The sequence below is a fragment of the Rousettus aegyptiacus genome, unplaced genomic scaffold (genome assembly GCF_014176215.1).
Source record: "Rousettus aegyptiacus isolate mRouAeg1 unplaced genomic scaffold, mRouAeg1.p scaffold_m13_p_2, whole genome shotgun sequence".
Classification (NCBI taxonomy): Eukaryota; Metazoa; Chordata; class Mammalia; order Chiroptera; family Pteropodidae; genus Rousettus; species Rousettus aegyptiacus.
Window position 1 is genome coordinate 125,141,513 of NW_023416295.1, and position 26,054 is coordinate 125,167,566.

General features: G+C 39.9%; 1 protein-coding gene across 4 annotated transcripts; it reads right to left on the bottom strand.

Moving 5' to 3' along the window:
* Window positions 1–39: 39 nt before the first annotated feature.
* OS9 (OS9 endoplasmic reticulum lectin) lies at window positions 40–24,558 on the bottom strand. Of its 4 annotated transcripts, none has more exons than XM_016127717.2 (15): window positions 24,335–24,533; window positions 23,727–23,903; window positions 22,831–22,894; window positions 22,624–22,700; window positions 22,338–22,436; window positions 5,034–5,244; window positions 4,814–4,915; window positions 4,505–4,605; window positions 4,256–4,307; window positions 3,478–3,566; window positions 2,969–3,244; window positions 2,515–2,701; window positions 1,421–1,585; window positions 1,132–1,244; window positions 40–814 (listed from the first exon to the last, which is right to left on the bottom strand). In XM_016127717.2, the coding sequence occupies exons 1-15, from the start codon at window positions 24,494–24,496 to the stop codon at window positions 689–691; spliced, it is 2,001 nt and encodes a 666-aa protein (XP_015983203.2). In that variant the 5' UTR covers window positions 24,497–24,533; the 3' UTR covers window positions 40–688. The 4 variants fall into 4 exon arrangements, with proteins under 4 accessions (XP_015983203.2, XP_015983201.2, XP_015983205.2 ...); XM_016127715.2 differs by having other exon boundaries at window positions 4,814–4,918; XM_016127719.2 differs by lacking the exon at window positions 1,421–1,585 and having other exon boundaries at window positions 24,335–24,558.
* Between the last annotated feature and the right edge of the window lie 1,496 nt (window positions 24,559–26,054).

The following is a 26,054-nucleotide window of genomic DNA, read 5'->3' on the forward strand; positions in this document are numbered from 1 at the left end:
CCTACCCACCCTTCGCCCCCAACAAAAGAAAAAAGTAGATTGATGGAGCGATGGTCCAGTTTTTTATTTAGAAACCTGATTGATCAAGAATATGGTGGGTGATTCTGTACCCCACCCTTTTGTCAGAGGTGATGGGCAACTTTCTCCCATTTCCTCAGCAACAGAGGACGGTTCCTCAACTCAGAAGCACAGATTGTAGGGAACAGTGTGGAAAAGGAAAGAGCAGGAAATCCCAAACCAATGCAAAGGAAGGGGGTAGGTGACTCTGAACAGTGGCAGGAGGGGGGACCTGCCTCTTAGGGGCTGCTGCACAGCTCATGTTTCTTGCTTCCCCTGCTCTACCGCTCTCCAAAGATCTTACCAACTCTTTAGATAGGGAAGGGAAAGGAAACTAGTTAGGGAACATAAAGGGAAAGTTGGGGAGGCAAGAAAGGGACATACGGAGAAGGAAGCCTGGGAGAGCAAAACTCACAGGCCTGGGCGGTCTCAGGGCAGCTCTCAGCAGTAGCAGCAGCGCTCGCCCCACGGCCCCTCCACACCTCCAGCTGGGCCCCCAGAAGTCCACAGCTCAGCTCTACTCTGTTGTTTTTGTCTTCAGGGTCCCAGTGAGTAGGAGTTGGGTAGAGAGGCAACAGGGCCAGTCTAGGAAGACTCTGGACTCCTCAGCGAACTGATGGTAGTGGTGATCTCAGAAGTCAAATTCATCCAGGTCCCCAGTGCCCTCCCCACCTCGAGGGCCCCACACCCGGCGGTAATTGCTCTCCAGATCTTTCTGCCGCTGCCGCTCCTTCTGCGCCTCTTCGGCTCCCTGCACCTGGTGGTGGGGGGTGTGGGGTGAGCTGGAATGCTGACTGGTAAGCCCAGGGAAGCACTGGGCACTGGAGGATCCAGGGACTGGCAGCATGGGGAAGGCAGAGATGGGGCACATGCACTTCTTACAGGCCCCTTGCTGAGGGCCCGAACACCCAACTGCCAGAATCATCAGCCTCTCTTACAGGTGAGAAAACTGAAGCTCAGAAAGTGGTGAGGCTGGGATGTACCTGTGTGACTAAACCATGCTCTCAACACCACAGTGCACTAGAGGAGGGGGCAGGCTGGAGGTCCAGGGCTTGGGGGTAGGATGCCTCTCACCAAGATATTGAAGAAAATCTCCTTGAGGTTTTTCGTGTCCTCATCAGTCAGCCAACGTGTGTCCTCCTCAGTCCCTTCAGCCCCTGGTCGGACAATTTTAATCTCAATTTTCCCTGAAAAGGAGCAGGATAGGCAGTGAGAAGAGAGGAAGTGGGAGGGGCTTCACTGCAGGTCCTCTGCCCCCCAAGTCCCCAGCAGAGGTCTCCAGTCCATCTTGACCCAGCCCCTCTGCTTCAGGCAGCAAGCCCTTCCAACAGCGCTTAATGCAGCCCCACCCTCCAGGGCCCACCTTCGGCTGTGAGTCCCTCCCTCTCCAGCAGCTCTTTCACCAGCCCCTCGATTTGTTTCAGCTGTGGGTTTTCCCGTTTCATCTCGAGGACTGTCAGATCCTGATTGGGGCCTCCGTGATGGAGCTTGGTGACCCGGACCCGGACTCTGTGCTCAGGATCCTCCTCTTAGAGGGGGAGACACACAGGGAGACACAAAGCAGAGCAGTGACTCCAGGGTTAGGAGCTGTCGTGGTCACCTCTCTCTAAGCCATCAATTTGTTTTGGCAGTTATTCCATCTCAAGCACGTAGAGTCAGGGCCCAAAATAAATTAGCCCCCCTCACCCCATTGTAGCCTATAGAGCTCCCTCGGCAACTGTATCCTCCCTTCTTCCCTCTGGACCCAATAATTCTGCCCAAAACCGATAGGAAAACAACTGATTTCTGAAGCAAAAATCAGGCCACTTGGGCCTACGAAGTTTTGTTTTAAGAAATGCGTTGAAAAACTGTGGTTTGGCATTCCCCATGTTGGTACTCAAAAGACACATCAGTGTTTACAGAGAAAGATGGAAGGTTTGAAGCTTGAATATTCCATTTGGAATGTCTGATCTCCACGCCCATAGGACCCCATGGAATGGACACAAAGGGGTGCAAGAAGAAGGGATAGCTTCAAGTCTGTCCAGGCAATTGGCTTATGAGCAGCTGGCTTCCTGATGACAGCCTTCCAGCTGGGGCCTCTCCTGGAGCAAAGTCCTAATTGTTGTAAAGTTGCACCCTGCACAGATGTGCAGTCTTCAGCACCCAGGCTCACGGTCATTCAGTTAATATCTACTGATCACCCACTATGTCATGGGCAAAGTGCTAAGCACTAGGTGGTATGGGAGCCAGTCAGAGAATAAGACAGACATGTTCTAGAAGCTACTTCTCGAAGGGGTGAATAGGAGGTAAGCAGGCAAAAGGATGGACACAGTGGGAAGAAGGCAAGAGTGAGAACAGTGTTCCGGAACGAGGGAAGAGAACGATTGCTCTCAGAATGGAAAGAGCGTGATGCCCTCTAACAAACACCAGCTGAGGGCTGGAGACAAGGGACTTGGCTTCTCAGCTGACAGCTCTCACCTGCTGGTCGCGGGGTAGGGGGAGGCTTTCTGGGGACAACCCTCCTCCTCTGCTTCTTCACCAGCTCTGGACTCTGCTTTTCCTCCAGCCTTTTGATGAGTTTGTTGAGAGTGGATGTCAGAGCCAGCACAGCCCGATCACGCTCTGACTCCTTCTTCAGCCCATCTGGGTCCAGCTCCTTCTCAGTCTGGAATGCCCAAGAGGGGAGTGGAGAGTCAAGGGGCTGGGCAGTGAAGGCCAGGGGTCCGGGCTCTACAGGAGAGCCATGTAGAAGAAGTCTCATACCTCTCTCTGATCCCCTTTCCTCACTAATTAAACAAACAACTCAGAAGGCCCTGTCCCAGGCCCCATGCTGCGCTAGGTGCTGCCCTTTGTCCTTTCAGCCCCTTGGCCTGACCTGCCCACAGGTCAGGAGCAGACAGGGGTGGAAGCAACAGGAGGAAGAGCCACTCACCTCTTGGATGATGTTCTCCAGCTCCCGCTCCATGCCAGCCTTCACCTCTGAACGGAGCCGCTCTCGGTCTGATGGGAGCAGCATCCCTTCCAATTCCTTCTCAAATTCTCCCAGTAATTGACGTTCATCCTCATCTTCATCTTCATCCTCATCGTCCTCCTCTTCTTCCACCTCATTCTGATGTTCTGTGTCACCCTTTTCCTTCACTTCTGGTTCCCTGTGAGGGACTTCTGCAGCACTGTCTATAGGTTGTTCCTGGCCTGCATTTGGCTTCCCCTGGGTGGACGGGGGGATTGGGAGAAAGAGGGAGATGGTTGGAGTTTCAGTAAAGACACATGGTGGGGGGGGCAAGAGACAAACAGTGGCTGGGTGTGGCAGCGGGGAACTAAAGAGGAGTAAAGGCAGGGCAGGGAACCAGTATTATGGGGCCCAGCTCAGGTCAAGGGTGGTTCTTCAAATGCTCCTAAGAGGGAGGCGGATTCCACCCCTCCCTTGAGCAAGACCCATACCTTTTGTGTTCCACCTTTCAGCTCCTCAATCAATCGAATCAAGTCTGCAGGACTCCGAATGACTTTGACCTGCACATTGTTCTGAAAATCTGAGAGGAAAGAATAGGAATGGATCTGTTATGTCCTAAATTCTATTTTGACTTCCTAAGGAGAGGAGTTGAGGAGACCAAGGGAGGACATGGTCCCTATCTCCAGGAGCTAAATGTCTGGTCAGAGAGATAGGGACAAACATACGCCTCCAGAGAGCACTGGCCTAAGGCGGACTCACAGGAGAGAGAAGGATGCTAACAAACTGCTAAGGCCCCTGCTCTTTCATGCACTGCTGAGGCTCTCCTGGCAATCACTCCAGTTTTTAGGACTCCAGAATAGATTCTGGGGACAAGGGTTCTTCTTCCCTCAATCCTGTTCTCCTCATTCCACAAATATGAACAGTTTTTGTCTACTCAGTTTCAGACATTCCACTGTGAACTAAAAATTCATTCTCATTTAATCTCACAATAACCTTCAAAGGTAGGGGTGATTAACCACATGCTATGGGTGAGGAAATGGAGGTTAAGTGAAATTGTCCAAGATTACAAAGTCAGTAAGTAGTGGAACCACTGTGCCTGCTACCTCCCTAGAAGAGAATTGTTGTCTACAAAGGGTACTAATGCCTGTAAAAGTGAATTTGCTACTGATCTGGCTATCCAACCTCCCTCTCAGTGTTTAGTTCTACCCCCACCCCTGCCAACCCGAAAATATATCCCAGCAGCAAAGGAGACCTGAAGGGTTCACCTACCGTCAGGAGAACCCGAAGCTGGATCTGCTGGCTCAATATCTGGTTCCTGCTCCTAATAAAGGGAAGAGGGCAAAATCAAGAATGCAAGCTTGTTTATACCTACCATACTCTCAAGGCAATGGTTCTGGGTATATCCTTGTATTCCTATACTGATATAGGTCATCTCATAATGAATGACCTCAGGGGCCCCTCCACCCCACAGCTCAGGTTCAGCCTCATCAGAGAAATGGCCAAGAAGCCCGCTCTCACCTCAGCCTGTACCCCCTCCCCTCCTGGGGCCTGGTCCTCTGGCTCATGAATCATCTTCCAGAAATCTGATTCCTTATTTTCGTCCTTGGTTGGGATTGCACCTGGGATACAGAGGACAGGGAGGAATATGAAAGGAGGGGAAAATGGAAGGGAGCAAAAACAATGGGGACATTCCCCTTCTCTATTATTGAGGTGGGTACACCCCTTAGTACTTTTTCACTTCATCCCAACAGTCAGTTCAGGACACTAAGACTGGGAAAGGGAAGAAATGGAAACAAGTTTCATAGAAGAGGTGCAGCAAGGCCCTACTTGCTCTCTTTGTGGGCACCACGCCAGACTTGGTCTCGCTCCACATTTGAGGGTCCAGGTCTTGTAGCTCCTCTATGATTTTATCTCCATTCTGCTTTGAGTCTACTGAAAAACAGCATACAGACAGAACAGGGACACATTCCTTTGGGCTCTTCAGTACTTTATCTTCTGCTTGTCCCTCCCCATGTCTCCCCTTCTCCTTGATCTTTTAATTACTCACCAGCTTGCCTCTGGATATAAGCCATGTACTCTTCCGGCTGTAGGGTGGGGTGACAGAGAATGGCCTGGGGAGCAGCACTGGGTGGAGGCCGGAGGAGAGGGTGGGGGCAGAGCCGCGGAGTCCGAATGGTCAGTACATAGGAGCAGGACAAGGGCTCATCCACACGATCAATGTAGTCCCCAGAAATACCAGCACCTTCGTCACAGAGGAACTGCCAGGGCAGAGAGGATAAGAAGTAACTACCACCAATAATTACCTTCAGTTATTAGAACAGCTGACTTTCATTAAGCACTCGTTGTATGTCAGATACTATGCATATATTATATATATGGCACTTTACATATATTAACTCACTTAATCATCACAAATTAGTATTAGGATCTCAACTCTGGGGCTCAAGAAACTTAGGTTTGAGGCAGTTAAGAAACTTGTTCAGGTTGACCAGCTGGTAAGTGGTAAAAACAAGAACTGAACTCAGGCAGCTTAACCGTAAGTAACCAGATGATTTGTTTCACATTCTTGCTTTATGTAAATATAGTATGTATGTATCTATACATAGTTGATAAATCTACATATATGTTAAATATCTATATTCTTTGAGTGTGTACATGTATGTGTATACAATAAAAACTGCAGTTATAAGATCTTTGTTATTCAGAAAGAGAGTAAAGACGTCAATTAATGCTAGCCTTTGATAAATTAAGTATGCACCATTGTAATTTCTAAAGTAATTATGAAAACTAAAAGAGAGGTCCCATTTCTGGAATGGCAGCATGAGGAGCTCTGCAGACCCATTCTCCCTAGTGGAATTCCATAACTGGTGAAAATCTTTAAAAACATATATATTTTAAATCGCTGGAAATTTTCCTAAGGACATAGAGCAAATTAAGAAATATCTGTTACTAAGTCTTGAACAGCAAAAGTTTGCAGCACTTGGGCCATGACCTGCTCCCTTCTTCTAGGTCCCTAACCCCATCCCATATCTAAATTAGATGCTCCAGGAGAATGTGGTAAAAAAAAAAAAAAGGCGGGGGTGGGGGGGAGATTCCCATCTCCTCTGCATCCAGTCAAGGAATATGGTATTTCACCAGGAGGAGCAGGCCACCAGTATTTCTCACCTTTCCCAGCTCTAAGTTGCAGACTAATTCCTGGTGAATATGGTCAAGACCTTGAGGACTCGCTTCCTCCATCCAGCCCCACTCAACACAGAGGCTGTATGCCTCAGGTGCAGCAAGACAGGAATATTGGGGCCCTGATCACCCTAACCCCAGATCACTAATAGGGTGGAGGTTTTATAACAGAGATGCAAACTGAGAGGGCCAGAGGCTATCGCCCCTGACTAGTTCCCAGATTATAAAACAGGAGTGTCTCTCGGAGAAGTGGGTCACTGTCCCCGACACCAGCTCCAGAGCAAGAGTGATTTTGCCCAGGGGAAGAAGCAACCCCTAAGAACAGAGAGCTCTTTAGCTCCCTCCGAAGCAACTGACTTTATGTGAAACTGTATAGGGAAGTTGAAGCCTAAGGGCACCCTCAAAAAAAAAAAAAAAAAAAAATGGAGATTTTGGTGAACAGTTCAGAAAAGGCTGGTAGCTCCATTAAAGCACAAGCTATTTAACAGAGAAAACCAATTTAACAGAGAAAACCAAGGAAAGACACAGCAATTAAGAGTTTTCCTGAGGTCAGAAAAAAACTAAAATATTTTCATAAAAAACAAGCCTTGTAAAGGAACCCAAATTTATGGATCAGATTATCAAGCAATTTATGCCTTATATGTCAAAAACTATAATCAATCAGCCAACAATTAGTGGACCTTAACAGGTAGGTGGGTATGATATCAACAGAGGTAAAGAGCTTAACAGATCAGCAAAAGAGAATCAAAGAGAGCCCTGCAGAGCCAAAGACCGTGCCCTCAGGGGAGTAACATGAGAGGCTTTATATTGCAGGGGAAATGAGCTTCACTAAAATAGTCCAGCCAAGTCACTGAAGAAATAAACAAGCAAACATCAAAAACAAGTCTTGTGGTGGAGGGCAGGTATCAGTATCTGGAGTTGCAACAATATATTACCTTAAATGTCCAGTTTTCAACAAAAAAATTATGAGGTATGAGATATGCAAAGAAACAGTTAAGTGGGAGCCTTACCTAGGAAAAAAGCAAGCAACAGAAAATGCCTATGAGAGGGCACAGATGTTGGATTTCACAGAAAAGTTTAAAGTACTCCTTATAAATACGTTCAAAGAACTTAGAATTTAAATTATACAAATAATTTAAATCTGTGGTCAGAATTTAAAACTGACCACAATGGAATGATATTAGATATCAGTAACATAAAGAAATTTAGGGAATTAACAAATATGTAGAAATTAAACAATATACTCCTATGTAACCAGTGGGTCAAAGAAAAAAAATCACAAGAAAATTATAAAATACTTTGAGATGAATGAAAACTATGATACAACATATTAAAACTATGGGATGCAGCTAAATCAGTATTCAAAGGAAAATTTTACCTGTAAAATGATTAAATATTAAATATTTAATATTAAAAAAGAAAAAGACCTGAAATCAATAACCTAACCTTCCACCTTAAAAAACTGAAAAAAGAAAAGCAAACTAAACCCAAAACGAATAGATGGAAGGAAATAATAAAGATTAGAACAGAAATTAACTAAAATAGAGGATAGAAAAGCAATGGAGAAAATCAATAAAACTAAAAGTTGATTTTTAAAAGATCAATAAAAGTGACCAAACTTTAGCTAGACTGACCAAGAAAAAACAACTCAAATTAGTATAACAGGAAATGAAAGAGTGGGCATCACCAACCTCACGGAATAAAAAGGAATAAAAAGTGGGCGTATAGGAACACCTATATGCCAACAAATCAGATAACTTGGTGAAATGGGAAATCAGGAAGTCACAAACTACCAAAACTGAATCAAGAAGAAACAGACAATCTGAATAGACCTATAACAAGTAAAAAGATTGAATTAGCAATAAAAAAAATAAAAAAATAAAAAAAACTACTCACATAGAAAAGCTTGGGCCAGACAGGTCTGCTTGTGAATTCCACCAAACATTTAAAAAGTAATAAGGAGCAGTGCTTCTCAAACTCTTCCAAAAAATAGAAGAGAAAGGAATACTTCCCAACTAATTCTATGAGGCCAATATTACCCTACTATCAAATTCAGACAAAGATGCCACAAGAAAAGGAAGCCACAGGCTAAAATCTCTTATGAATATAGAACTCCCAAATCCTCAAATATTCCTAGTTAATGAATTCAGCAACATGTGGGATATATTCCAGGAGTACAAGGTTGAGATAACAGGAAAAAAAAAATCAATTAATTTACTTAACACACTCTATCAATAGAATAAAGGACAAAAACCACATGATCATCTCAATGGAAACAGAAAAGGCATTTGACAAAATTCAACACCTCTTTATGATCAAAATAACAAACTAGGAATAGAAGAAAACTTCATTAACCTGATACCTAATGATGAAAAACTGAACGGTTTCCCTCTAAGGTCAGAAAGAAGATGAGGATGTTTGCTCTGGCCATGTCTATTCAACATTGTGCTAGAGGTTCAGACCAAGGTAATTAAAACAAGAAAAATAAATACAAAGTGATTAGATTGGGAAAAGTAGTCATTTTTATTTATGGATGACCTGATCTTGTATATAGAAAAGCCTTAGGAATCCATTAAAAAAACTATTAGAACTACTAAATGAGTTCCATAGGTTGCAAGATACAGGAATCAATTGTATTTCCATACACTTGGCAATGAACAATCCAAAAATAAAATTAAGAAAAAAACTCCATTTGCAATAGCAGCAAAAAGAATAAAATAATTGGAAATAAATGTCGCAAACTTAAGTATAAAACATGTACTATGAAAACTACAAAACATTGCTGAAAGAAATTAAAACAAATAAATGGAAAGACATCCAAGTTCATAGATTACAATATTGTTAAGAGGGCAATATTCCTCAGATTCAATGCAATCTCCATCTAAGATCCAGTTGCCATCTTTGCAGAAATTAACAAACTGATCCTTAAATTCATGTAAAAGTTCAAAGGACTCCAAATAACCAAAACAATCTTGAAAAAGAACAAAACTAGAGGACTCACAGTTTTAGATTTCAAAACCTGCTACAAAGCTACAATGCTACAATAATCAAGGCAGCGTGGTATTGACATGAGGACAGATATATAGGCCAATGAAACAGAATTTAGAGTCCATAAATTAACCTTCACTTTTTTCATCATTTGATTTTTCAGTAAAGTTAACTCAATAGGGATAGTCTTTTCAACAAATGATGCTAAGTGAACTGGAAATCTACGTGCAAGAGAATGAAGTTGGACTCCTGCCTCATACTACATACAAAAATTAACTCCAGATGGATCAAAGACCTAAATATAAAACTATAAAACTCTTAGAGGGAAATATAGGTTTAAGTTTTCAAGGACTTAGATGAGGCAGTGGTTTATTAGACATTAAAAACACAAATAACAAAAGAAAAATAGATAAATTGGAATTTATCAAAATTAAAAGCTTTCATGCTGCAAAGGATACCATTAAGAATGTGAAATGACAACCCAAAGTATGGGAGAAAATATCTGCAAATCATGTATCTGATAAGGGACTTGTATCTAGAATATAAAGAAATTTTACGACTCAAAAATAAAAAGACAAATAACACAATCTTAAAATGGGCAAAATATCTGAATAGACATTCCTTCAAAGAACATATATAAACTGCTAATAAGTATATGAAAAAATGCTCCATAAATAAAGTGAATCTAAAAAAAAAAAAAAAAGATGCTCCACATCATTAACCACCAAGGAAATGCAAATCAAAACCCCGAGATGTTACTTCATACTCACTAGGAAGGCTATAATCAAAAAGATAAAAACAAGTGTTGATGAGGATGTGGAGAAACTGAAACTCAATTACTACTGGTGGGATTGTAAAATGGTGCTACTGCTTTGGGAAATGTGTAGCAGTTCTTCAAACAGTTAAACATATAATTAATTACCATATATCTAGCAATTCAATTCCTTGGTATATACCAAGAGAAATGAAAACATATGTCCACACAAAAACTTGTTCACAATGTTAAAAACAGCCTTGTTCATACAACCCAAATGTTAACCAACTGAGGAATAGATAAATAGGATAAGGAATATTATGTTTTTGGCAATAAAATGTAATGAAGTACTGGTACATGCTACACATGGATAATTTTTAAAAACATTCTAAGTGAAAGAAGCCAGACACAAAAGGTTACATATTGTACAATTTCATTTATATGAAATGTCTAGAGTAGACAAATCTATAGAGACAGAAAGAGTAGAGGTTGTCTAGAGTGGAGGATGGGGATAGGAGTGTAGAATGGTGAGTAACTGCTAAAAGGCAGATTTCTTTTAGGGTGATGACAGTGTTCAAAAATTATGGTGACGGTTGCACAGCTCTGTGGGTATACTAAAAAAACACTGAATCGCACATGAAATTGTATTGCATATGAATTATATCTTGATAAAACTGTTATTTAAAAAAACAAATAAAAGAAAATGCATAACTTCTTACTCAGACAAGAGAGGAGGTGGAATGATTAAGAAAGGACAGAAAAAGAAACAGAAGAAGTAGAACAAAAGAAAGCACAAATTATTAGACATATACCCAAATATATATATGTGTGTGTATATATAATGATTAAAATTTTTAAAAATACAACTATATCCTGTTTAGAGAATACATTTAAAACATAAAAATGTAGAAGGATAAAAGTAAAAGTATGAAAAAATACAATAAACAAATAACTCAATGAAAGTTGTTATAGCTATATTATCACACAAGAGACTTTAAGGAAATAAATTACTAAGATAAAAAAAGTCAATTCAAAATTTTAAAAAGTTCAGTTTATGAGGAAAGTAATTTAAATTACATGTAATTCTTTATCTTGCTTCTTGTCTGTCTCTCCCATGTAGAACAGGAATTTTTGTCTGTTTTGTTCCCTGAAATATCCCCAAGCAACTAGAACAGTGCCTGGCACATAAAAGCACTTAATAAACCTTTGTCGAATAAATTAATACATAGCCCCATGATACATAAAGCAACAGTTGACAGAAAAATAATGAATACATTGAAAGAATAATAAAGAATAACAGACAAATCCATAATTATAGTGGGAGACAAATCAGTAAGGATACAAAAGATTTGAACAGCACAATTAATAATCATGACCTAAAAGAGATACAGAAAACACTATACTAACAATAGAGTACACATTCCTTTCAAGCACAAAGAAACATTCACGGCAATTGAAATATATAAACCATATAAGTCTCAACAAGTTTAAAAGGACTCAAATTAAATAATACCATAAAAAAATACTATATGATAATCGGGCAACTTGAAAATATTGAATATTTGATGATGAGGAATTACTGTTAATTTTTTAGTGTGATATGGCATTGTGCTTATGTTTTACAGCTAGATGATACACAGGGGATCATAATAAAGTTATCTCTGATTTTCTATAATAAAAAATTTTTAAAGATAATCTTTAAATATAAATAACCTGTATCCAGAAATTATATTTTTAAGATATATTTACACATGAACATATGTATAATGTAATAATCTTTTGTGATAAAAAAAAAATGGGGGAAAATGTCAATGACTACTGTACTGGTGACAAAATAACAGAATATTCATACAATGGAATATTATGCAGATGTAAAAACAAAAAGTCTAGATGTACTGCCACTAAATCTCTAGGAATTATTGTTAAGATATATAAAAACAAGATGCAGAACATGTTTAATACACTGTATATTGTGTGTAAAAGGAAAAGGAAATAAGGACTTCAAGTCATAATTGATTATTAACACACGAAGAAAGGTTGGAAGGACACATGATAAACCAAGAGCAGGTTTGGGGATGGTGAAGTGAGGGGTGGGTGGGAAGGCACAACAGGAACTGAGCAAATGAAAGGTGAGTTTGGGAGGGGGAACTTTCATTGCACAGCTTCCTATACTTTATAGATTTTGAATCAGGAAAAGTGTTATCCTTTTGAAAATTAGATAAAGAAGCTTAAAATAGCCATAAAAAAACTTGTGAGAAGTATCTAAAGTAGTACTTGGAAAGAAATTTAGAAGAGCTATATTATAAAAAAGGAAAAGTTGGAAATGAATGAGCTAAGCATTCATTTCAAGAAGTTGAAAAAAGAACAGCAAAATAAACCTCCAAAAAAGGATAAGGAAGGAAAATAAAGACCGAGTGGAAATTAATAAAATAGAAAGCAAATATAATAGAGAAGCTTGGCAGAGCCAAAAGTTGGTTTTTCGAAAAGACTAATGAAACTGACCTCTGGTGAGACTGACCAATAACAAAAGATCAAGGCAAAAATAACCCATGGGGAATAAAAAGAGGGATCTAATCATAGATTATAAAAATAGAAGGATATCACAAACAACTTTATGACAATAAATCTGAAAAATCAGATGAACTAGACAAATTCCTAAGAAATATAACTGAAACTGACCCAACTAGAAATAGGAAACCTTGAATAGTCCTAAAACTACTAAGAAAATGAATCAGTAGTTTCAAATCTTCACACAAAGAAAATCTAGACCAAGATGATGTTACATGTGAATTCTAGCAAACATTAAAGTAATAAAAATTGCAAGTCTACGGCCATGCCACCCTGAACAAGCCTGATCCTGTCTGATTTCAGGCCTGGTTAGTACTTGGATGGGAGAGCACCTAAGAAGACCAGGTGTAGGCATGAAAAATTAAAAATAAGGGAGTGTAAACCGACAAGTTCCTTGCAATCTGTGAGGTCAATCAAGGGGTTGCCTTTTTAAGTTGCAATTTACACACCTTTAGAGTACAGAAAAAGCGAGAACATTTTTGAGCTTATCTTTTGAAGCTAGCCAAACCTATTCACCAAAACATGATAAGGATAGTACTAGAAGACAGTCACAGGAATATAAAGTACAGCATAGGGAATATAGTCAATAATACTGTAAAAACTATGTATGGTGTCCGGTGGAAACTAGCCTTAAGGTGGGTGGGGAGTGGGAATCACTTGGTAAGTTATATAAATATGCTGTACACTTGAAATTCATATAATATCGAATGTCGACTATAAGTAAAAATTAAAAAAAAATTTTTAAAGACAGTACTAAAAGGAAAAACTACAGATCAGTGTCTCGCAGGAGATACATAGGCATATCTTGTTTTACTGAGGTTCACTTTATTGAGCTTTGCAGATACTGTGTTTCTTACAAACTGAAGGTAATGCCCATCACCAGCAAAAGACTGTGACTCGCTTAAGGCTCAGATGATGGTTACCATTTTTTAGCAATAAAATATTTTAAATTCATATACGTACATTGTTTTTTAGACATAATGCTATTGTATAATTAACAGACTACAGTATAAACATAACTTCTTTATGCACTGGGAAACCATGACTCTATTGTGATACTAACTTTATTGCAGAGTTCTGGAAGGGAATCCATACTATTTCCAGGGTATGCCTGCCTGTATGTAAGAGTCCTTTGTAAAAGGTGAAAAGATTAAGAAGTATAAATTGGTAGTTACAAAATAGTTACAGGGATGTAAAGTACAACACAGGGAATATAGCCAATAATATTATAAAAACTATGTATAGTGCCAAGTGGGTACTAGATTAATTGGGGGAATCGCTTCATAAATTATATAAATGTCTAGCCACTATGCTGTACACCTGAAACTAACATAAAATAATACTGAATGTCAACTCTGATCGAACAACAAAAATTTAAAAAATAGAGTCTTATGAAAAAGCAGCAAACAGAATCCAGCAAGATATGAAAGGGCAAGAATAATGCATAAGACTAAACTGGGTTCATCTCAGGAATGCAAAATTGGCTTAACATTAGAAAATCAATAAATCATTTAATTTCAAATAGAAGTTTGTCTAATAGTTAAGATATCAATTAAGTACATTAGTTTAAATCAGTTTCATAAATACTTGAAATCAATAAATACTTGAAAAGATGATCATTAGGAATCAGTGAAATGCAATTTAAGTTCATAATGAGATACCATTACACACCTAATAAATTAGTAAAAATGTAAAGTTAGACATCAAATATTGGCCAGGGTATGGAATGTTGAGAACTCATACATTTAAATAAGAATGTAAATGGTAACAAAAACTTAGGGTAATATTCTGTGTTGCCAAATAAAGTAGAACATGGACTTACCTTCATACCCTATGACTCAGCAATTGTACTATTCCCAAATGAAATTCTCTCCTATGAAATTCTTGTACTTTATATTAGGAGATAGTGTTACAGTGAAGGGTTAAAGAAGCATAGATTAGTAGTTGAGAAATGGTCACAGGGGTGGGGAGCACGGCATAGAGAACGCAGTCAGCAGTAATGTAATGGCTAGGAGTAGAGCCAGAGGGGTGATGGAGTAATGGGAGGAATCGTTTCATAAACTATATAAATGTCTAATTAATGTACTGTATACTTGAAACTAATAATAAAATAAAATGCTAAAAAAAAAAAAAAAGAATGTTGTTCATAGCAGCAGTTTTTGGTAATAGCAGAAAACTGGAAACAATCCAAATATCCACGAAAGGTCATTTGGATGGATAGATGTTGATGAACTATACAAAGGAATACCACACATGCATGTAAGTGGATGCGCTGCAGCTACAGACATGGACATGGATGAATCTCATAAACAGAGTACTGAGCAAAAGAAACAAGTCCCAGAAGAACTCTGTATAGGTAATGGTTGTTTTCATACAATGTGATGCCATTTGTATAAAGTTCAGAAAAAGGCTACATGAAATGGGATGCATACACAGGTGGTGAAATTCTAAAGAAAGCAAAGGAATTATCCTCAAAGTCAGGACAGCAGTTAATTACCTCTGTGGTAAAGGGACCGAGAGGGATGTGGTGTGCAGGGGTACAGAGGAGCTTTCAAGGTACAGTCAGTGTTCTTCTATAACTTGAGGTGATTAGATAGATATTTCCCATTATTTCTTCCACATGCAGGTATGTTTTATACAGGTTTATGTTTCACATAAATTTTTAAAAATGTGAATAGGAACAAATAGTCACAACATTAAAGTGTAAGAGGAATAATTTACCATGAAGATATCAGAATTCTGAATTTATATGCACCTAACGCAGTCTCAAAATATATGAAGGAAAAATTAACAGAACTGCCAAATCCACCACTATAGTGAAAAATTTAATAAGCTACTTTCAATTGATTGGGCAACTGGACAAATATTAGTAGAAAATTTGAAACACAATTATAGTCTTGAACTGAATAATTAGAGAAAACACATGTTTTCAAGCATGCCCAGATCCTTTTTTCAAAGATCTTCACAAAGTCTCCAGAATGACCAAAGGAATCAGTGACACAATGGCATAAAATTCAAAATCAATAGCAATCATATAAAAACAACAGAAATAAAACATATGTGTTTAGAAAAATAATAAGCATAATACTAAGTAAGTTCTGAAGCAAAGCACAAACCATAATGGAAACACCATATATCAAAACTTGAGGGATGCAATCAACGTAGCCCTCAGAGTCAAGTGGATGATTAGGAAAGGAGAATGTGAGGGAAGCATGCCGCAAAAATAGGTGGAAGAATAGTTGCAACTCCTATCAGGACAAAGGGTTAATCTCTCTATTAGATGAAGATCTCTTATAAATTGAGGAGAAAAAGATCCACAACCCATTAGGTAAATGAACAAAGAATTTACATGGTTGAAAGAAGAGTAAAGGAGGAAAGAGAAAAATAGCTCTTAAATTAAAATAAGATTTCATGTCTCTTCCTAAGAGAAATGCACGTTAAAACCAGACTAGGAAATCATTCTCCTTCTGATGCCTATCTGATCATGGGCCAAAACTCATCATTTAAAAATACATTGGGTTGGCATAGCTATAAGGGAACTGATATTCTCATACACTGCTGGGTAACTTTACAGTACATATAAAAATAACGCGAGTCTACTTCCAGGAATTTAATCTCCATATATTCTGTAGGTATAAAGTTATTTATTGTAGCACTTCTATAAGTAATAAAAAAAATTAAAACAACCTAAATGTCCACCGACAGGAAACTATTTAGACAAATGATGGTACAGGTGTATAAGAGAATAACAGAGACTATAAAAAAAAAGAATGAGGAAGCTGTTAATACATTTACTTGGAAAGAGCTCAAAGATATATGTTTACATATGCATTAAAAAACCTCTGAGTGTATAAAAAGGAGCTAACAATGGTTACCTTTCTTATGCAAATGGAACAGGCTGATAAGGGGAAAGGTATGTTAAGACTTTTTCTGTATACTTTTTAAGCATTTCTATATTTGAATTTTGAGAATGTAATATCTAGTTGAAAAATTAAATATAGAATTTTTCAAGTGTAAAAAAAAACTCCAAGAAGTTAGAAAGAGAATACAAAGAAAGAAGGAAACAATAAAGATAAAATAATGAGGATGTTAGGAAAATAGTAAACAGACAATAGAAAGGATAAACAAAGTCAAAAGGTGGCTCTTGGACTAATAAGTCAGACAAACCTCTGACAAGACAGATCAACAAGAAGAGAAAAGGCAAAGTCAATATTAGGAATTAAAATGAGGATACAGTTTCAGAAACATATTATGAAAAAGAAAACACTAATACATTTGAAAATGTAGACAACTAAATAATGGCCTATGAAATTATAATTTACTAATGTTTCACGCATAATAAACCTAAAAAAAATCTTATAATCATTATAAATATGACACCAAAATTAGAATTCATCAGAATTAAAAACTTTTGTGCATAAGAAACACTATTATGGGAGAAAATATTTGTAAATCATATACCGATAAGCAATTACTATCTAGAATATATGAAGAACTCCTACAACTCAACAATGAAAAACGAATTTCTCCATTCAAAAATGGGCAAAGGATTTGAATAGACATTTCTCCAAAGAAGATATACACATAGCCAATAAGCACATGAAAAAATGCCCAGCATCATTAGTCATTAGAGAAATGCAAATCAAGACCACAGTAAGATACTGCTTCATATCCATTAACATGGTCACATTATTAAAAAAAAAAAAAAAAAAAAAGAGGAAAATAAGTATTGGAGGAGGTGTGGAGAAACTGCAATCCTTGTGCATTGGTAGTGGGACGGTAAAACAGTGTAGCTGCTGTGGAAAACAGCTTGGCAATTCCTCGAAAAGCTAAATATAGAATTATCATAAGGTATACTCCACTCCTAGATACATACCTAAAAGAAGTGAAAACGACTCAGATACTTGTACATGAACATTCATTGCAGCATTATCCAAAAGAGTCATTATCCAAAAGAAACACCAAATGTCCATTTATCAATAGACGAATAAACAAAATGTGGTATATATACATAATGAAATATTATTAAATATTCCATGAAAGGAATATACCATAAAAAGGAGTAAACTCTTATATATGCTACAACATAGTTGAAAACATGCTAAATAAAATAAGCCATACACAAAAGAACAAATATTATATGACTCCACTTATATGAAGTACATAGAACAGGCAAATTTATAGAGACAAAAAGTAGAAAAGCTGCTGGGGAAAGGAGGAAATAGGAACTTACTCTTTAAGGAGTAAGTTTGGGATTATAAAAAGTTCTGGAGATGGATGTTGGTAATGGTTACACAACATTGTTAAAGCACAAAACAATATGTATTGTCTATGATATGTGTATCAGTAATAAAAGTATAAAGCAAGTATGGAGATGTTTGTGGTTGTTTCTATAGAGGAGGGAGAGAGAAGAAATGAGAGGCTGGTCTTTAACCTATATCATTAGCATCTTATTCTTTTATTAAAAAACCCAGAGATCTGAAGAAAATGTGGCAAAATGTTAACATCTGTTTAACCTGGCAGTGAATTTGTGGGTCTCTATGAATCATTTTCTCTATATTTAAAATGTTTCATAATTAAAAATTAAAAATGAAAAAATCCTAGATCTATCTGAAATCTTACATAAGAATTGAGATAGGGATCCAAGTTTATTTAATTCCAGATGGCTAGCCAATTGTTCCCAAACCCCACAGAAACTACTTTTCCCAAACACTATGCACACTGTTTCTAATGAGGCATCAGGAAGATGGAACTTCACCATGCTTGCCCTGGAGTGAGGGATTTACTCAATCACACAGGCAATGAACTTGAGTGGTCAAAATATGAGAACTGAAAAAGAGAAGCAACCAGGCTGGAATGCTCTCAATTTTCTGTTACTGAAATTTCCGGACTCTTCAGGAAATTCAAAACCCTTTCATTCTAGTTACAACCCTAGAGCCCCTCTCCTCAGGATAACTGCTCTCCTGTGTTCTGCATCCCAGCCCTGTCCACATTCTCTTCTTGTTCCTTCTCCTGTACCTCAACCTCTCCTTTCTACCAGGTCCACCTAACAATATTTAAACGTGCTCCCCTCTTAAAACACACAACCAAGTAGCACCCTCCCCAACACCACAGCCTCTCTCTTTAGGGCATGCCTTTTCCTCTCCTTCCTATCTAGACTTCACCACTTTCCTCAACACCTCATTTTTACCACCCCACTGAAACTGTTCTAGCAGAGATCGCCAATTGCCTCTGCCATTAAGTTCAACCTAAGGACTGGGCAAGGGTGATTGGGAATAGAAAATTTAGGAATTTTCACCTGGTTCCAGTGCCTCTTCCCTGAAGGTTCATATGTAGTCAACACCGTGGAACAGTCCCTTCTTGAAACATGTCCTTCCTGAGTTCCATGTCACCATAGTTTCCTCTCTGGCCTTTTCTTCTTGGCTAAGCCCTTCTGCCCATGCTTTCAGTGATGGCTCTTTCAAAGTTCTGTCCCACTTTTCTCACTATATACTGTTTCTTTGGGGGGATTTTATCCATATTGTGACTCCAATTATAACCAATATGTTGATGACTCCCAATTCTGTGTGTTCAATTCAGATCACTCTGTGGGTCTGAGCTCCAGACCTACAGATCCAACAGCCTCCTCAGATATCTCTGCTTGGATGACTACAGACACTAAAATCATCCTATTCAAAACCAAAATCATTTTTCTTTATTCAATCTACTCCTCTTCCTACTATACCTATCTCAGTAATAGGATTCACCATCTATTCAGTTGCTTAAGCCAGAAACCCGGGAATCTTACTTTGTAACTCCTTATCCTTCAATTGTCTTATTTTATTCATCTTACTTTATTGATTTCATCCCTTAAATCTCCAGAGAAATTCACATTTCTTCATCCCCAGGCCACCTTGGTTTTCTCATCTTTATTGCTACAACCACCTTCTAACTGGTTTCCCAATCATTTACTATACTCCAGCCAGAGTGAGCCTTTGAAACCAAAACTGAATATGTCATTGTTCTGTTTAAAACACTTCATTGGCTCTCCCTTGTTTCTCAGGTTGTCCAAACTCCTTAACATAGCTACAGAGCTTCATGACCTGTGACTTGTCCCCTTTAGACAACTGCCCAGCTCTCTTTATACAACCTTCCAAACCCCTTTCCCACAATTCTCTCCAGTCACTGTGAACAGCTCTCAAGTCCTGAGACAGGCCATTTGCCTTCAGGTCTTTTGTACTTACTGCATCTTCTACCTGGGATGCCTTCTTCTTCTCTCTCCCACTCCTCTACAGCTGCTGGACTAACTCCTTATCCTTCAATCATCAGTTACATCAAATGTCACTTTCTCCCAGGGGCCTCTCCTTTACCTAGAATTGATTAGTTCCTTCATTGTATGCTCCCCTATGATATGTACTTCACCTGTCCAAATACTTTTCCTGCATGTTGTGGCATTTAATGTCTGAGAGCAGGACTTGGTCCCTCAGTCATCATTTTATCCCCAGTTTCTATTATATAGAGCTTGGCACAGGGCGTATGTTCAATAGATAGGAGGAAAACACAATCTTCGCTGTCAGCTCCTGGCCTACTGAAGTTTCAAAGTAGTAAAGAAATAAAGAGAATATGGTGAAGTGCTGTAATAGATTAGATATGTGTGGATGCTTGTGGGTTGCTATGGTCTGAACGTTTGTGCCCCACCAAAAATTCATATGTTGAGATCCTAACCCCCAATGTGATAGTATTAGGAAGTGGGGCCTTTGGGAGGTGCTTAGGTCATGAGGATGGAGCCCGCATGCACAGGATTAGTGCTCTTATAAAAGAGACCCCAGAGAGCTCCCTGACCCCTTCCACCATGTGGGGATACAAGACGTCTGTGACCTGGAAGAGGACCCTCACCCACCCATGCTGGCACCCTGACCTTCAACTTCCAGCTTCCAGAAATGTGAGAAATAAATTTCTGTTGTTTATAAGCTACCTAGCCTGTGGTATTTTGTTATAGCAGCCCAAATGTACTAAGACATGGGTACATGTGGATGTGCATGTAGGTATATGAACCACTGAAAGAAGACAACTAACTTTCTGGGTTAGCCAAGAAAGCTCACATAAAGTAAGTGACATTTGGACTGGCTTATCATTCATTCCATTCATTCACTGAATAATTTCTGGGCACCTACTTGGTGCCTACACTGTTCCAGGCACTGAGGATATAGCAGAAAATAAGACAGATATTGTCCCTCACTACCTGGAGCTTATTCTAGTGGGGACAGATATAGTCCATTCAAACGGGTAAGATGATTTTAGGAAGTGACACATCTTTAAAGAATTTACAAGGATAGAGAAAGAAAGATGGGGGCAGAAGAGTGCACCTTAGTGTGTGTATCTGTGTTCCTACATCAGGTCTCCCTCTGGAGTTGTCACAGGGACATATAACCTGAATGAGGGGATGGAACCAGCCATTCAAAGACCTCAGGGAAGACAACTCTAGGCAGAGGGAAACAATGAGATCTACTGGGTCAAAGAAAAGAAAGAAGGTCAATGGAGCAGAAATATAATGAGTATTTACATTTCCAGGCCAGACCTGTCCCCGAAATCCAGAATCACAGAGTCAACTACCAACTAGATATTGCCGCAGGGATGTCTGATAGGCATCTTGGCCTTCACATGCCCAACACCTCCCACTTTCAGTTACTTAAGCTAAAAATGGGGGTCATATTTGACTCTACCCAAAATCTAATCTATCAATATATCTTATTGGCTCTATTTTCAAAATACATCCAGAATCTGACTGCTTCCCATTACCTCCACTGCAATCACCCCAGTTTGGGTTGGAATATTTGGATCTTATCCTTTGAACAAGCAGAATTACTGAAGGTTTTCCAGGACTGGGCAAAGAAGTAACACAGGTTTATAGTGGTATGTTGGAGCCAGCTCACGCCAGTTCACAAGAGCCAACTAGGAAATTTTCAGTAATGTTGCAAGACAGTTGATATCATGGTGATAGCATGAATTTGGCCATGGTGGGGATAGGTACACCACAGATACTGGCAAACTTTATAAATCAGGGCTCCCCTCTCCTCTCCCTTTACCCTACACTCATGATCTGGGTGTTCAACATTTACTAGCACACAACTCACGTGCAAATGTGTATTACAGAAAGATAATTCTTGTCATGTAGTTCTTGACAGGTGTGTATGTTTGTGAATACACATTGGCATCACCTAAGGAATTTTTCCCACCATACATCTGCCTGCCTGTACTCAGTAAAGACCACTAGATCAGGAACACTTGTTTAAAGGCTGTTGGCAGTGATGCAGGTGAGAGATGAAGGTACCAACATAGGAAAGAAGAAGAGAGTTATGAGAGAAATCTAGAATAGAATGATATTTACTCTAGATTCCGTTCCTTCATATGACTTCTCTGTAATTACAGACTAATTTCTGTGGTTCTTTTGTTAATATCTGTCTTCCTTTCTAGACTATGCATTCTGTGGGGACAGGGGCTGCAAGTTTGCCCACCACTGTATCCCCAGAGTGGAGCCCATTAAATGAAGAGCCATTAAATGAAGAAAGGAGGACAAAGCGAAGGAGAAGGAAGAGTCATTAATGACATTCAGGTTTCTAGCTTAGGTGACAGAAAGGAGAATCATGGAAATAGAAGTAAGTGTGGTTGGAGGTTTGGAGAAGACAACTTGGGAAATGCTGACTGGAAGTGCTTCTGAATATCAAGACAGTGACATCCAGCTGGGCAACTGGAAATAAGAGTCTTAAACGTAGGGTTTAAGGTGATAAGAGAGACCCTCATGACTGTAAAATGCAAACCTTCCCTCTTCAATTAAAATCTGAATTGTCACTGAAGAAGTATCAGCTTCCCTCTTTCAGGACTCACCCGAACCTCGGCCTCCCGGGGCCTCCCATTGAGGTCGCACTTGGACCCATTGACATAAGTCTGGCTGTGGTAGCGTTTCAGGCGATGCTGCTTGGAGGCCTGGGGAGGACATCAGGCAGGAGGGAGGGAGTGTGAGAAATACAGCAAGGAGGAAGAATGGCACATTGTCCTAATGGCTACCAAGTCCCAAGAAACACATCAGCTAATTCTGACCCTCCCCTTTTTTGTCAGGGCTCTTAGTCTGCAGCCAGGACCCCTTTCTTGCCCAATCCCACACTGCTGCCACCTTGGCTGTTTCATCATCCCAGTCGAAGGCAGATTGGTAGTAGCCGAGATAGAGGACTTCGCCTTTGATCTCTGAATCTGCAACAGACACCACAATGAATCATGATTACTCCCTTCTAAGAGGACTATGAGGGAAGGGGACTGGGGAGGAAGGTCACCTTCCATGACAGGTTGCTGAAGGCTTAGGAAAAATGGAGAAGTGAGTCACCTTCCATGTGATATTGCTGGATGTGGCGTCCATAACAAAATTCATATGTCCACCAGTCCTTGGTCTGATAATAAAAAAAAATAAACAAACAGGAAGATGAAGTGTAGATGTCTCTTCTTGGAACCAGAATCTCTCCTGGCTCCAAGACACATAACCTACCATTTTCTCATCGCTCTCTGCTGCTACACTCAATACACCGGATTCTTAGTGAGGAGGGAGGGAGGGCTGTTTTCCTCTGTGACTCAGAGAGATACCTCTAAAGTCTGTTTTCCACCTGTGGGCTTTCCCTGCCTCCCTTTTTAAAAATTTTTTAAAATTCCTGTTTTGCTTTCCATAAAGATAAGAAATGGTGTCCTTGAAGCACTCAGACCAGGGAAACATCAAATATTCAAGTATTAATTGAACTACATTTCTTGTGCTGTTCTAGTCACTGGAGATATACCTATGAACAAGATAAATTCTCTGACCTCATGAACTTACATTCTAGTGCTGGGACTCAGACCAAAAATAAATACACTGATTATTCAGTTAATAAGATGATTTCAGATTATGAAAAGTGCTACAATGAAAACAGGATACTGGGGCAGAGAGTGATAGGGGCAGGGGGTGACTTTATCAGGAGGGCTTCTTTAGGGGTATGCCTCTCCCACCTCACACTGTCCCTCAGTTTCGGCTTTACCCTTATTTTGATATCTTCTATCCTAACCCTCCTCTTCATGTAGCAAAATGTCATCAGTGGTTGCAAGATTCTTTGCTTCTTTCCTGTCTGTACACTGTCTACTCCTCCAATGGCCTTCTTAACTCTGACAGGTCCTCCCCATTCTGTCCTACTCACTGGCACTCTGGTTCTCAGACAGTTTCCAAACCCTCATTCCATCCATCCCAGTCCCTTTCACCTTCAGCAGGCAGGGAGCATCTTTCATTGGGTTCAACAACTCAGGGATCCCAGGCCCTTGGTAAGCAGGCGCCTCCTCCTCTCTTTCACGCTGGAAGTGAATAGCTCCAGCTGGCAAGCGACATTCATAGCGCTGTTTGTACTTAGAGGAGACAATCACCACGTCTGAAGCTTGGCTCTGGGAAAGAAGGGAGAGTTGGGGGACAGGAAAGCAAAGAGAGGCTAGGATCAGGCAGGACAACGAGATCCCTCTTCAGACCCCGGGGAAAGTCCCCGTCAAGACAGAGTGAGCCACAAGTCCTCCAGCTCCTTTGGACGGGTGAAGGGAGAGGGCACTCCCACTTCTCCACTGGGGCGGAGCCTGGGGAGGGGGGTTGTTTCGATCAGGAACTAGAACCTTATGCTGACAGCCGGAAGCCTCACCCCCTCCCAGTCCCCGGCCCCGAGGAAATGGGTCTCAGTCTGCGATTTTCAGGAGATATAGTAAAACTCCTACCTACTCTTCCCGATTCTCCTTAAGCTCCCGCCGCAGACTCCACAGCTGTCCTTCTTCCTCTTCTTTCCCACTTCCCCTAGCCCCAGACCCTCGCCCGCTCTACGCTTGCTCACCTGCCCTCCCATGACGGGCAACGGCAGGATCTCAATCCCATAACGCATCTCACTCAGCTCTTCCAGGTTCAGGCTCCCGACACCACCAGCGAAGCTTGCAGGTAACAGGAACCCCAAGAACAGCAGCCCCGACAGCTTGGACAGCAGCGCTTCTGCCGCCATCTTTCGTTCCCCTTCTTATCCTGAACTCCTTCCGCCCTAAACCTGGCAGCGGCCTCACCACACCCATTAATGTTCCAAGGCTCATTGGCTACATGTTCTGTCCCTCTCACGTACCGGATTTCCATTTGTAAACGACGCTCCAAAGCCCACGAGGAGGTGGATCACGATTATTGGCAAAAATCACTCGCTGTACGCGATTGGTCCGAGAGGCCAACCAATCATTGACGAGAGCAGAGCTCCTCCCACCTTCTCCCAGTTCTAGAGAGGCGTGGTGTATGTGCTGAGTCCATTTAAGCGGTTTGTACCTGTATTCGCACAACTGTCTCTTGCATCTCTTGTTATAACTTTTATCAGTCGTTTCTTGCATTGTATTGGCCCGCGCCGGGCGGAGGATTGAGGCCAGTGGGTGGGTGCACGCAATACCCCTGAAAGATAATTCTTGTTTGCAAAACGAACTATTATATAAAAGCATTCTTCTTTTCATATATGCATGTAATTTAAGGGCACTATGGTAATTGTGTTAAAACCTTTCTACACGATTCCGTCTATACAATATGTTGTCCTCCAGTAAAATTATCATAAATAGTGGGGGCTTCCAGTTAAAGACGGGGGAAGGGAAGGCGAATGTACAAATTATACTCCGGACCATACAAGAACAAAGAGAGGGAAAGGAGACAACAGCAGCAATATTTTAGAAGATAGAAAGCAAATGAAGGAATGGTAACTGGTTTAGCAAACCTGAGAAATTGATTCCTAAACAAAGGTAAACAAGAGCATGATTATACCCTTGGAAAACTTCTCTGGGGAATCTGACCAGCCTCCAAGAGAAATCCCGAAGATACTCTCATCAGGATTCTCTTAATAAAGTAAATGAAGGATTTCTACAATTAAGCCCTTGGTCTACATGCCCAGCCCTCACACAGTCTTTCCAATAAGCTTTTTAATGTCCTCACTCTTAAATATAAGCAGATGGCCAGGATTATTAGATATTTAAAGAAAGTCTTTAGTATACAAAAAGAAAGCAAGCAAGAAGGCAAAAATAAATTTAGAAGAGACAAAAATTACGAGAGAAAAACACTTAAAAATAAAGGAAACAAAAAATCTATAATTAATATCCTCAGAGAGAGAACATGTATCCTCAAAATAACACAAGGAAGCTATTTAAAAAGTAACTACTGTGCTTGTTTCTGCAGCACATATACTAAAAAGTAACTACTATTCAGATAAGCAAAAAGAGCTCTTGGAAATCAAAATCATCATAGCAGAAATAAAAATTCTATAAAAAGACTGGAAGATGAAGATCAAATTTGCTCTACCTTAGGAGAAAATTGATAAAAATTAGAGGATCTGTCCAGAAGGTAGAATGCTGGAATAATGAGTCTCAGAAAGAGAACAGAGAATCAGAAGAAATAAGCAAAGAAATTATTTAAAGGTATTCCCCTGAAATGAAGAAATGAAGGCCCACACCAAGACACACCATATAGAATATCAGAACACTGGACACAGAGAAACAATTTCAAAAGTTTTCAGAGAGAAAGAACAAGTTGCATACAAGGAT